Source organism: Lolium rigidum, chromosome 1 (genome assembly GCF_022539505.1).
Source record: "Lolium rigidum isolate FL_2022 chromosome 1, APGP_CSIRO_Lrig_0.1, whole genome shotgun sequence".
Taxonomy (NCBI): Eukaryota; Viridiplantae; Streptophyta; class Magnoliopsida; order Poales; family Poaceae; genus Lolium; species Lolium rigidum.
The window spans coordinates 350,107,511-350,122,209 of NC_061508.1; the positions used below are offsets into that span (position 1 = coordinate 350,107,511).

General features: G+C 43.3%; 1 protein-coding gene across 1 annotated transcript; it reads left to right on the forward strand.

Moving 5' to 3' along the window:
• The first annotated feature begins 8,021 nt into the window (after positions 1-8,021).
• LOC124684593 (uncharacterized histidine-rich protein DDB_G0274557-like) lies at positions 8,022-8,769 on the forward strand. The gene is made up of 2 exons (XM_047218870.1): positions 8,022-8,428; positions 8,521-8,769. Exons 1-2 carry the CDS (start codon positions 8,111-8,113, stop codon positions 8,569-8,571), a joined length of 369 nt encoding a protein of 122 aa, XP_047074826.1. The 5' UTR covers positions 8,022-8,110; the 3' UTR covers positions 8,572-8,769.
• Positions 8,770-14,699: the final 5,930 nt, after the last annotated feature.

Sequence of the window (14,699 nt, forward strand, 5' to 3'; positions counted from 1 at the left end):
TATTTGAAAGGCACTTGCGAGTTATGGCATTCACTATCTTGGGTATCCAAGGGTACTTGAAGGTTATAGTGATGCAAATTGGATATCCGATGCTTGATGAGACTAAGGCCACAAGTGGTTATTTGTTTACACTTGGAGGTGGCGCTGTTTCCTGGAAGTCTTGCAAGCGAGACCATCATTACGAGGTCAACTATGGAAGCGAGAACTCACGGCATTAGACACAGCCATCTGTTGAAGCGAGTGGCTTCGTGAGCTCTTGATGGACTTACCCGTGGTTGAGAAACCAATACCCGCTATTCCTATGAGCTGTGATAATCAAGCTGTGATCGTCAAAGTAAACGAGTTCTAAGGATAATATGAAGTCATCAAGGCATGTGAAGAGGAGATTGAAAGCTGTCGGGAAAATGAGAAACTGCGGAGTTATAACGTTGGATTATATCCATACGTCTAGAAACTCTGCAGACCCCTTCACAAAGGGACTATCACGAAATGTGATAGAAAATGCATCGAGGGAGATGGGTATGAGACCCACACTATGAGCTGCCCACGGTGGTAACCCACTCTATGTGATCGGAGATCCTGTGAATTAGAACTGGGAGACAAGCTGTTGGTCGGCTGAGAGGAGAGTATATATCCCTATAGCAATTTTACCACTCCATAAGATGCAATACTCTCCTAATCTGCATGGCAGGTTGATAATTATCTTAATGTGTTCTAAGTGGCTTATTTTAGTGAGAGATGTTGTCCTGCAGAACATCTTTTGAAGAACACACCTATATGAGTCTGATTGTTAAACGTCGCAATCTATGAGAGTTGGGTGCTCTCTAGTAAACTCATGAAAGGCCCTGGAGTATGACGTATAAGCTCCAAACCGCGAGGAAGCTTCGCAGCAGCCTAGTATCGGTCTAGGCTTTGTATGAAGCTAGTGTGCAGAAAACTTGTAGTTCAAGGCATAGTCCACTATCCAAGTTGCAATATAGTGTAATATGAAGCTTTAAGTGGAAGTTCAACTTAACAGTCTCCACGACATACCGGTATATAAAACAATGTTCGAAAACTTGTCGATGAGGTGTGCCAATGAGAGTTTGCGGGGATTGCTGGAATTTTGGGCATTTGGCCTTTGGCCCATGGCCCATTATCAAATTCTGAAACTCACATGGCCCATTCCAATGATCGGTGGCAGCACTAGTGGGGGCTAAAGTTTAGTCCCACATTGCTAGTTGGGAGAGAGTTGGAGTGGTATATAAGGTGGGCTGTTCTAGTCCTAGTAAGTGAGTGAGAAGAGAGAGAGCCCTCGCGCACTCCTCCTCCTCCGCCCGCCTCGCCTCGCCTCGTCACGACACGTCACGATGCGCCGCGGGTTGCGGGAATCTCGCCGAGCCAAGCTTATCTTTTTGCTGTTTGGGAAATTAATTGTGTAATCAATTTTGAGTCATTAACGGACGCGTTACTCAGCCGTTTTGCCTTCCGGTTTTTCTGGATCGTGGCTGTGCCGACTCGGACGTGGGCTGCGTCCCACGACCTTCCCGAACCACACTATATAAGCGCGGACGCCAAACCTAGTCTGTACCAGACGCACATGCGACTACCTGTTTCCAGTTCTTTGCGCCGCCACCTTCGTCTTCCTCATCCCGTCCGTCGGCGTGCACCGACTGTCGGGACAGTAGGCCTCCGGAACCCTGCCTCTCGTGAACCTGAACGGGTGAGGGGCAATCAGGTTTTTGGGGAGCGCTCAGGCGCGACTACTGGCATCACGACGTCGTCATCGGACGACGAGTTCCTCCACACCGACAACTTCTTCCCGGACCTCAGCGACTTCTTCAACAACCTCAACATGGGCGACAACGATGCTCCTGCGAAGTATGTGACCTTGTCGTTTCTCTTTCGGTTTACGTGTAGAGTTTCTTCTTCTAGTTTACGTGGTAGATGCGTTCGGTTTGTCTTGTTTACATGTGATCTGTTCATCTACCTTACTAGTCTACACGATTAGTTTATCCATTAATTTCATTGTCATGATTTATCGATTACTTGTACGGATTATTTCATATGGATATTTGCTTATATATTCAACACCAAGTGTCATGCCGGACGCGCCGGAAGGAGATGTGCCCCTGCGGCTGATGCGTTGTTTCCCGTGGCATGAAGACGATGTCGGTCGAGCGACGCAGAGGCGAGGCAGCCTCCGGCTTGCGGATGAGCACCGGCTAGGCACGTGGGGATAAAGACCCCGCGCCTTATGGTGGAGCGACTTGCTGCAGAGCCCGCCGTAGCAGTGACTCAACGTATGGTAGGGGTAGGTGTCGCGGAGCCCGCCTCGTTTGTGGCTTGTAGTTGTATGTGTCGAGCATGGCATCGACATCCTCGCAGGCGCAAATGTGTTGCCCCGCTGTTTCAGTTGCTTCCAAGCGGGTCCGAAGAAATCCATCCTACATGGTGTGGCACGCGGGCGCGCCCGTTCAGCGCCCTTCGCATAGGGACCGACATAGGGTTGACAGCCCTTGTATTCGAATCCCCTCGCTGGCGTTCGCTCACTCGAGCGATCGGTTTCTGCTGGCGCGGAGCGCTCGCGCGAAAGCGCGACACAATTCCCTTTGTATCACGTAGTGTTTTAATTGCGTTCACACCTGTTCACACTAACAGCTTGTATTACTACTTTGCAAGTTGCATGCAGCCAAGAGCGTTCACACTGCATGCATGCACATGCACAGAGCATCTCATGGATTTGCATTTAATGACCCAACTTTTCAGCACTCTTTCATAAGTTGTTGCATGCATACACATAGCATATCACTCTTTTTCTTCAGCACGAGGCAGACTCTCAATTCTCTTTTTCCAATTCCCTTTTGGGTTTTTTTCCGTACGTAATTCATATTTAATGGGGTCCTTTTGCAATTCCCTTTTTCGGGCCAGTGGTTTTTAAGAGGGAAAATAATGGGTGGGAAGATCCACTTGCAACTCAAATGAACTACCACTTGCTACTCAAATTAAGTATTGTTTTAAGTTGTAAGCTAACAAAACTTGCTAAAAAAATTCTAAATGAAAATTACTTTTTAGGGTTGCTAGGTATTTATATTTAAACAAAAAAAGAGTCGCTACATATTTTAAATTAAATTAAATTTTTAGGGTTGATATTTATTTATATTTACCATTGATAAATAGCGGGTCACCGGGTTGATAGCTTCTAAATTAAAAGAGAGTCGCTAAAATATTCTAAATGAAATACTTTTTTAGGGTTATTATTTATTTATATTTATCGTTGATAAATAACGAGGCACCGGGTTGATAGCTTGTAAAACAAAAAAATGTTCGCTAAAATATTCTAAATGGAATACTTTTTAGGGTTGGTAGTTATTTATAATTACCATTGATAAATAATGGGGCACCGGGTTGATAACTTGTAAACTAAAAAGAGTCGCCAAAATATTCGAAATAAAATTAGATTTTTAGGGTTGGTAGTTATTTATATTTACTGTTGATAAATAACAGGACACCGGGTTGATAGCTTCTAAACTAAAAAAAATCGCTAAACTGTTTCAAATAAAATTAACTTTGGGGTTGATAATTTTATACATTTACCGTTGATCACTCAAGTACGGAGGGGTTGATTATTCAGATAGAGAGGGTTGATAACTTTTAGCCCGAAAAAAAATTTCTCGAAACATATCAACATGGGTGCTAGTTTTGAAGATCTCGTCGAGACGGATTTATTGGTGAAAGCGAATCTTAATTTGGAGTTATCGTTTGAAAGTTAAAACGTTTTGAATTTACAAATTTGGAAAAGATTCCGCTGACATCAGCATATTCGTCTATTTGTGCATGCATGCAGAACTTTTCCTCAATAGCCTACACCAGGTTGATAATTTTATACATTTAACGTTGATCACTCAAGTACGGAGGGGTTGATTATTCAGATATAGAGGGTTGATAACTTTTAGCCCGAAAAAAAGTTTCTCGAAACATATCAACATGGGTGCTAGTTTTGAAGATCTCGTCGAGACCGACTCATAGGTGAAAGCGAATCTTAATTTAGAGTTGTCGTTTGTGAGATAAAACGTTTTGAATTTGCAAATTTGGGAAACATTCCACGACATCAGCTGATTCGTCTATTTGTGCATGCATGCAGAACTTTCCGTCAATAGGCTGCACCAGGTTGATAATTTTATACATTCACCGTTGATCACTTAAATACGGCGGGGTTGAATATTCAAACAGAAAGGGTTGATAACTTTTAGCCCGAAAAAAAGTTTCTCGAAACATATCAACATGGGTGCTAGTTTTGAAGATCTCGTCGAGACGGATTTATTGGTGAAAGCGAATCTTAATTTGAAGTTGTCGTTTGAAAGTTAAAACGTTTTGAATTTTTAAATTTGGAAAAGATTCGCTGACATCGCAGATTCGTCTTTTTGTGCATGCATGCGAACTTTCCCTCAATAGCTCTGCACCGGGTTGATAATTTTATACATTTAAGGTTGATCAGCTGAAGTACGGAGGGGTTGATTATTCAAATAGAGAGGGTTGATAACTTTTAGCCGAGAAAAAAGTTTGTCGAAACATATTAACATGGGTGCTAGTTTTGAAGATCTCGTCGAGACGGATTTATTGGTGAAAACGAGATCTTAAATCGAAGTTGTCGTTTGTGAGATAAAACGTTTTGAATTTTCAAATTCGAAAAGATTCTCGCTTACGTCATCAAATTCGTCTGTTTCTACATGCATGCAAAACTTTCCTCAATTGCCTCCACTACAGTCCAAAATTTGCCAAAAATGGAAAAACAAATTGGTTTGGAAACTGATCTCTCATTTTCTCCCTAGCGCTCGTGCGCTAGCTAGGGGTGCCCCTTGTATTGGGCTCTAAATTATGCTGGCACATCAGATGTGAGTCTAAAATGTAATCAGCAATCTAATAAAACTATTTGTAATTGTAAGCAAGTGAGGGGAGAGGGATCCTCTAAAACAAATAGCAAGGGGGGGCCGATGGATCGCTAGGGGGCGAGTGGATCTTTCTGTGTAGTTTGACCGCATCGCGTGCTGGATCGTCGGTGGTAGTGACTTCTCACGAACCCCGTTAGAACGCCTTAAACTCTATATGAGCCATGTATTTACTGTAGTATATAGTCCACATGTGTATCGTCAGACACAACTCCAGCATAAATAAAGCTAGTCGACCGCTGGGCAGGAGCCAGAGCAGTCCCCCCACTCTACCCACAAGCTTGCTCACGCATCTTCCATCCACCAGGCCGCCGGCAATCCGATCAGCGGCGATGGCGCATGGCCATGGTCACCCCGGGGGACATGGTAACCCCGGCGGCCATCACCAGCCGCCCGTCCCCCCGCATCACGAGCCGCGCCACCAGCCAGTGCACCACCCCCACGGTCACACGGTGCCGGTGATCATCCCGGTCACGCACTCGTACTTGCCGACCACGGTCGGGACGCCGCTCCTCGTGCACAGGCGGCCGTTGGCGCCTGGCGGCCTAGTCGGACTCCTCACAGTAAGTTCAAGATACTATAGGATGATGAATTATCGACTAACTTTGATGATTGCTGTTGATTTTTTTGCATGCAGTGTCTAGGCTTGTTCGTCCTCATCGTCGTTTTGCTCGTCCTCTGGCGGATCTAGGACTACGCGGGGGATCCACCCATCGAGGAGAGCCTTCGTGTGTCCTCGCAAAATTAAGCACTTCCTCCAGTTTAAATTACTATAAGTGACTTGTATTCTTCTAGATTCACATCTAGCTATATACTAAAACGTGTTTAGATATGTGCGAATCTAGACAAATCCCAAGTCACTTGTAGTAGGACCGACCGACCGAGGAAGTAGTACAGTACCTTTTTAAGTTTGTCGTATGTTTGAGCATAGTAAATTTGGTGCCTATGCATGTGAACTTTTGTTCCATTTCATAATTACCGTGTAATTTTAATATAATTATCATTGAGTTGCCGCCGCCCTCTTCTCGGAACTTTTTGGAACTCGGAAATATGATTTTCAAGTTCTTTTTTCAAGAGGCGCCAAATCTCCACCACTATATCCATCATTTTGAAACTTGTGCAAAGTAGGGATCCACCTGAGCGATAGCTGGCTCGACTTACAACATCCTCATTAGGAGTGCATAAGTGTGATCGGTGAGCCCTGGTCGTCCAGCGCAAGAATCTTCATAGTGTAGGTGGTGGTGGTGGTGCCCGCTTCCGGTTTGTTGTTGGAACCGGCGGGTGGTGGCGTGGGGGCCTAGTGATCTATCTAATAAAGTAGGTGGTCCTTGGGTTCTTCTCGCGTCAGGACGGTGTTCTTCTAGATGTCGGGCCTCATTAACCTGACCGGTGATGAGTCCCGAAAGGCTCCGCTGGTGATCTCCATTGGGCGCCTAATGCATGTAGATTACTGGATCGGAAGGGATTCGGTCGTGTACATCCATATTTCTAGCCATGCGACTTATGGAGGAAGTGACGCGAAGCTTCGCTGTCTATTGCCATCATGGGACATGTCTGTTTTTTATTTCCATGGAGAAGACAATGGTTGATATTGTTATGGCGGCTAAGGCTTGAGGTCTAGTAATGGCGGACCAAGTCTTCGTGGTGATGAGGATTTTGCTTGGTATTTCTTGACTTGCACCAAGGACATCGGCAAGCGGGGGCCTTAATTGTTTGTGCTTCGCAATTGCCTTGTTGAAGGCATTAGTTTGAGAGGACGAACTTGCTCCAAGCTGAAAATCCAGTGTTTAGCCTTTTTTGACAATCAATACGAAATATATTTATAGTAACAACTAGTGCATGGTGGAGATACACGCGCTGTCTCCAACGATTACAAATAAAGTCTGAAAATGACTAAATCATTGAGGACATCAAACTCTTTCTATTTTCATGACACAAACTCGTACTTATCTGAAGGCAGCCAAAGATAGATACCAAACCATACACATGTGAAGACTAACGAATGTTCTTTCATAATTTTAATGTGAGCATGCATGCTAAGGCTACTTGCAGGCGTGCAACCATTAAAGTAGTCAAAAAATATTGGCAAGAGTACCAACAAAAGTATATAAGGAAAAAAATGGAGCAACCTAGTCGATGTCGCTGGGGAGCCGAGGGTACGGATCACCTCGGGGCAAATATTGCGAGTAGACTCCTCGCGGCAATCACGAGAAAAGATCCAAAATTAATCTGGCGAAGCAAGATCTGAAGATCCATTACTACGAAATTGTAATCTTACAATGCCACTATTAACGTCGGGAAGGAAATCTCGTTGTCGAATAAAGAGCCAAAAAGAAGATGTTTACCAAAAGATTAATATGTCGAAAATACTATGTTTATTAAAAACTCCACGCATAGACCTGGTTTCACACCCCTCCCGACGACGGTGAGGCCGGTCGGAGGACAGAGAACTGGCCTATGGTAGGAGCGGGGCTTCTTGGAGGCGGTGGCTCGGAGGAGAGATAGGGTTGGCTACACGTGATAGTCTATGGGCTTAATTGGTTGTGCCTAGCAGTGGCCTGGTTGATAGAGTGTTGTTCTGGGAGCGCGGACTCTGGGTATTGTCTTGGCAGTGGTTAGTGTTGCAGCAAGATTTGATCATTATAGTGGTATCTTTTGTTTTTTTTCTTCATCTTTTTACTAGGATTGTGTGTATCCATAATTTTTTTAGGACATTTCGTTGTTGCGGAAGGGATGTAATTTGTATCTTCGCAATTTTAATATATTTGTTTTATCAAAAAATTCTTCGTGGTATCAAAGAAAAGATTTATTTTCTTGGACAACGCACGTGACGACCGGTTTGTTGGTCAAACTATGGAGCATTGATGGGAGAGTCATCCTCTAAAAAAAAGTAAGCCTGGACCCATGGCGAGATTGGATCTTTCACTCTACCCAGTAATAGTTTGACCGCATGGCGCGTTACTTGTCGCAAACCCCATTACGACACGTTAAACTCTAGGTATAAACTCTACTACATGTGTATCGTCAGACGTACACAACTCCAGCATAAATAAACCAAGTCGAGCGCCGGGGCACGAGCCCGAGCATTCCACCCTCTCTACCCACGCGCTTGCTCAAGTGGGTACGCATCTTCCACCCACCAGGCCGCCGGCAATCGGGACCGATCAGCGGCGTCTCCGGCGATGACACACGGCCATGGTCACCACGGGGGCCATCACGACCACGGAGGCCATCACCAGCCCCTCCCGCATCATCACGAACAGCACCACCAGCCCCATGGCCACCACCACCATCCCCATGGTCATTCGGTGCCGGTGATCCCAATCCATCCCCTCCCCCATCATCACGACCACCACCATCCTCCCCACCACCATCCCCATGGCCATCCGGTGCCGGTGATCCCGATGCCGGTCACGTACTCGTACCTGCCGACGACGGTTGGCACGCCGCTCCTCGAGCATAGGCGGCCGCCGTCCAGCGCCCTGGTCGGACTCCTCACGGTAATTTCCGCATGGCTCTTTCTAGCAAAGCTACGCATACGATGATGAATGATCGATTAACTCCGATGTTTTTTGTCTGGCTGTTCATGCAGTGTATATTCTGCTTCGTCCTGGTCGTGGTGCTGCTCGTCCTCTGGTTCTAGCTAGTACGGGTGATCCATCCATCGACGGGCGCCTTCGCCGGTGCATGCAGATCGATTACTAGTACAGTAGTTCTTCTTACTTCTCTCTGTTTGAGTACAATAACCTTGGTGGCCATGTGATCTTGCGTGGAGATCGATCGATTTGATTGGTACTGTGTAATTTTAATACAACTACGACTATCACTGAGTGCGCGTTAAGTCATGGTAGTCCCATCGTGTCGGTGTTGGTGTTGTCATAAGCAAGCGTGTGAGCAAGACACCGCTCTCTTTTCCTTTCTCTTCATCTGCTCACTTCGCGGCAGTCGCCGGCCACCGGCGTGGAAAGGGCGAGGAAGGCGAGATAGACGATCGTCGTTCGTCGAGCATTTCCTGGCTGATTTGCACATCCTAGTACGTACGTCTACAGGCCGGACGACTATTTTTGGGGAGGACGAGTTATACGTCAGTGTTGCCGCCCTGTACTGGTTCAAGGTGGAATGAAAGATATCGAGCCTGAGAACAAGTCAGTACGTTGACTAATGAATGAGATAGATCCACCCTGTTTGCCCTCTTTCCTAGCTAGTTCCTATCTGCTATAGTCATCCTCATGATTGACCAGCTTTCCTCTTGCTTCAACAAGAGGGATTCAAAAGATATTTCTATGCAAAAATTAGGTGCCACATGATATAAACTTGAACATTAAACATCTCATACACGTGTCCATTTCAGGCCGATTACTAAGTGGAAAATGGTGGATGAGGCACAACATATGTTTATCTCACATTCCAGAAAAGAGCCTTCGCAGATATTAAACAGCCAAAACCAAAGAAATAAATCCACTTCCAACCTCTAGAAGATAACGTGGCCGCCAAGCTTGTCCCTTGACTTGAAAAGCATGTCACTGTTGGAGATATGCCCGAGAGGTAATAATAAATTGGTTATTGTTATATCTTAGTGTTCATGATATATGTTTACACTCCATGCTATAATTGTATTAACCGAAAACATTAATACATGTGTGTTGTGTAAACAACCAGAGTCCCTAGTAAGCCTCTCATTTAACTAGCTTGTTGATTAATAGATGATCATGGTTTCCTGATCATGAACATCGGATGTTATTAATAACAAGTTCATATCATTAGGTGAATGATGTGATGGACATACACCCGTAGTAAGCGTAGCATATGATCAAGTCATTTAGTTCTTTATGCTTCAAGCTTTAATATGCATAGTAACTTAATTCTTCGACCATGAGATCTTGTTAATCACCTACACCGGATGGATGCTTTGATGACACCAAACACTACTACGTAAATAGGTTGTTATAAAGGTGGCATTAAGTGTTCGGAAAGTATAGGGTTGAGGCACTTGTATCAATAGTGGGATTTGTCCATCCTAATGACGGATAGATATACTCTGGGCCCTCTCAGTGGAATGTTATCTGATTAGCTTGCAAGCATGTGAATGGTTCACAAGAGATATCATATCACGGTACGAGTAAAGAGTACTTATCAGTAACGATGTTGAACTAGGTATGGAGATACCGACGATCAAACTTCGGATAAGTAAAATATCGCGAGACAAAGGAAATTGTTATTTTATGTAAATGGTTCAATCGATCACTAAGTTATCGTTGAATGTGTGGGAGCCATTATGGATCTTCAGATCCCGCTATTGGTTATTGGTCGGAGAGGAGTCTCGACCATGTCTGCATAGTTCACGAACCGTAGGGTGACACACTTAAGGTTTGATGTCGTTTTAAGTAGATATGGAATATGGAATGGAGCTCGAATGTAGTTAGGAGTCTCGAATGGGATCCGAGACATCACGAGGAGGTTCAGAATGGTCCGGAGAATAAGATTCATATATGGGAAGTCATTTTCCGGGGTTCGGAAAAAGTCCGGTGTTTTGACCGGAGCTTCTAGAAGGTTTTGGAAGGACCGGAATAGTCCAGAATATTATGGAAGGTTCCGGAAGTGTCCGGGACGACCCGGGATGTATAAGGAAGTCCGGAGGGTTCCATAATAGGTGCAACCACGTTGCCTTAAGGGAAAAGGAGTCTTTCCTTAATGCAATTTCGGAATTGGCAAAAGAATCCGAGTAGGACTAGGTTTTCGGAACCAGAAACCTATCAGAACTCAGTCAAACTTGGGGGCAGGTTTATGGACGACCCAAGGGGCTTGGCCACCTATTTAAAGGGACCAAGGGGCACCCCAAGGGCACCTCAAGTCGCAGCCCTAGCTCCCCAAGTCGCAGCACCACCCTGCGCCCAAACCCTAGCCGCCCCTCTCCTCCCTCCTCAATCTGCGCCGGCTTGGCGAAGCCCTGCAGAAATTTCACCTCCACAACCACCACGCCGTCGTGCTGCTGGATTCCACGGAGATCTACTACATCCGCTACCCGCTGGAACGGGGAGAAGGACATCGTCATCAACACCGAACATGTGACCGAGTGCGGAGGTGCTGCCCGATTGTGACATCGTCAAGATCTTCTATGCGCTTTTGAAAGCGGCAAGTGATCGACTACATCCACCACGAGATTTATCTCGTTAACACTTAGCGATCTTCGAGGGTATGTTGATCTTCACCTCGTTGCTACTATCTACTAGATTAGATCTTGGCTTGTTATTCGTTCTTGCAGTAGGAAATTTTTTGTTTTCTATGCTACGAATCCCATCAGTGGTATCAGAGCCGTGTCTATGCATAGATTGGTTGCACGAGTAGAACACAATAGTTTTGTGGGCGTTGATGCTCTTGTTGTTTTTGGTTAGTGTACTTTGCATCTTGCGGGATGGTGGGATGAAGCGGCCCGGGCTAACTTTACATGACCGCGTCTCATGAGACTTGCTCCACGCGACATGCAACTTGTATTGCATAAGTGGCTTTGCGGGTGTCTGTCTCTCTCACCATAGTTAAGATTCAATTTACTCTTTCAACTGACAACATTAGTATCACCGTTGTGGTTCATGTTCGTAGGTAGATTGGATCTTACTCGAAAACCCTAAACCACGTAAAATATGTAAACCAAATTAGAGGCGTCTAACTTGTTTTTGCAGGGTTTGGTGATGTGATATGGCCATGATGTGATGATGAATATGTATGAGATGATCATTATTGTATTGTGGCAACCGGCAGGAGCCTTATGGTTGTCTTTATATTTCATGTTGTAGTATTATTTCAAAGTAGTTGTAATAGTTGCTACATGTGGTGAACAACCATGATGACGGCGCCATGGACCTTGACGCTACACCGACGATGATGGAGATCATGCCCATTGATGATGGAGATCATGTCCGTGCTTTGGAGATGAAGATCAAAGGCGCAAAGACTAAAGGGTCATATCATATCACATTATGAATTGCATGTGATGTTAATCCTTTATGCATCTTATCTTGCTTAGATCACGACGGTAGCATTATAAGATGATCCCTCACATTAATATCAAGATAATAAAGTGTTCTCCCCTCGTATGCACCGTTGCTACAGTTCGTCGCTTTGAAGCATCTCGTGATGATCGGATGTGATAGATTCTACGTTCACATACAACGGGTGTAAGCCATGTTGCACGCGCAGAAATACTTGGGTTTGCTTGACGAGCCTAGCATGTACAGACATGGCCTTGGAACACAGGAAACCGAAAGGTTGAACACGAATCATATGGGTGATATGATCAACATGTTGATGTTCACCATTGAAGCTACATCATCTCATGTGATGATCGGTTTTGGTGTAGTGGATATGGATCGTGTGCCACTAAACAACTATGAGGGATGTTGTATTAAGTGGGAGTTCATTAGTAATTAGATTAAAACATGAACTAATTATCATGAACATAGTCTGAATAGTATTTTGAATTAAATTTGTAGAATTGGCATCCGTTATCTACCATGCGCTAGTCTTGTAATTGAGATAGAAATACTGTTAAGTCTGACAAGAAACTTTACGGACTGGTACCGTATTGTTAAAAAATCAAGAAATAATTAAGTCCTATTGCAAACTTTTAGTAAACCTCACATTGCTGATTCAAAGAACAATGGTTTCAATTAGTATCTAAAATTATCTTGTCTCCATGAAACTTGATGTTCAAATCCATTTGAAAAGTAAGGAGCTGAAAAGTTAGTTTTCAGAAATAAACAAGGTGTGAGATATATGTGATATCTAAAACCTTATTGCAAGATGATAGAATATAATTTAGTGAGACTACATGAACTCATAAGTTTTATGGGAATGTACGAAGGTTGAAGACGCTAGGCGTCCCGATCCTCCAACTAGTTGGGCACTAACGATATTCGCATATCCATGAAGTGATCGTCCTTAGTATGCACCGTTGCTAAGAGTCGTCGTTTCGAAGCATCACGTGATGATCGGGTGTTATAGATTCTACGTGTGCATACAACGGGTGCAAGCCAGATTTGCACATGCGAATACTAACGTTAAAACTTTACGAGCCTAGCATGTACAGACATGGTCTCAGAAAGTCGTCATGATTTGATGGATAAAAAATTATGAGTGAAATTGTTCATCACATTAAAAGGTTACTAATAGTGAAATCCGGAACACTTGTCATATGATGATCAACTTCAAAGTAAGAACCTCAAGGTTATTGGTATTTAACCAACAAACCTAGAAGTTATTGATGTTGAAGTGTTTTTCTGAGAATGAGGAAAGCTAAAAGAAAAACTACAAAAGATTTTTGGCAGAAAGAAAGAAAAGACTAGAAAGTCTAGCTCAGGTGTATATAGATGATATACATGTTATGAATGTATTCCTTGTTTGGTCACACAATGAAATTCTTGGGTATAAGTACCATATTGGTTGGTATGAGATGTCATACAACACAACGCAATACAAGAATACAATGGCCTAAGTGACTGATAAGGAATGTGGTAATAATGCACGTCTGGACAAAATAAAGTGTTATTATGTTCGTCGTTGGCATTCTACCTAGCCCTTCAGATATATAATAAAGAACTTAATAATTGTTATTTAGCTCTGTTCAAATAAAAACAATGAGTTGTTCAAAGTTATGATCGTACTCCATGTACGATGGATAAGTTATTATAAGTCTTAATGGTAAAACACACATGCATAACACTGACGCTAAAATGCCATAAGGCAAATGATTTGAATTCCATTTATTTGTGGAACTGCCATTTAGGTCATGTTAGAAAGGAACGCATGAAGAAACTCCATGCAAATGGATTTTTGGAGTCATTTGATTTTTGAATCATTTGGCGCTTGCAAATCTCTTCTAAAGAGAATGACTGACATACCGTTCATAGGCCAAGAGTTGAATGGGCAACTAACTTAGTGGAAACATACATGATGATGTATGTGGTTCACTGGGCATAGTTGTGTGCGGGAGATTCTTCTACTTCATGAAAACTCCCAACAATGAATTGAGTATATATATGTGGATATATTTATTCGATAAGGAAGAAGTTTGAAACATTTGAATAGATTCAAATAAATTTCAGCATGAAGTGGAAATCATCGTAATAGAAAAGTCAAATATCTATGATTGGATCATGGTGGAAATATTTGAATTACGAGTTTTAGCGAACATCTAAAAGAGTTATGAAATTGTTCTACAACTCACGTTTCTTGGAGTATCATAGTGAGGATGTAATATCCGAGAGACGTATCCAAACCTTGTTGGATTAATGATGAGATAAAATAAAATGACACCATTATATTTTTGTGGATTATGCTTTAGAGACTACCGCTTTTACACTGAATAGAGCATCATTATGATCCGTTTAAATGACACCATACGAGTTATGACATGGGTATAAACCCTAATAGTCCTTTCTTAAATTTTGGTATAAGTAAATGTCTACAAAGTGTTATAGTCATGGAGATCAAAGTACCTATTGAACCTTGTAGATGTGGTTTACTTTGTGATCAAATAAATGATTTGTGGGCAAAGGATTGATTTTGAACAATGATAAACCAACTACATACAAAGAAGTTATGATGGGCCCTGACTCCGTTAAAATGGCTATACGCCATGAAATCCAAGATAGGTGAATACTTTTTGAAAGTAAATGGATCTATAAAATTGATGGACTTGGATGGAATATCCTTGAAGAAGCTCGACTTGTCGAAAAGTTGTTTACGACAAAGTTCAAAGAGTTGACTACGATAAGA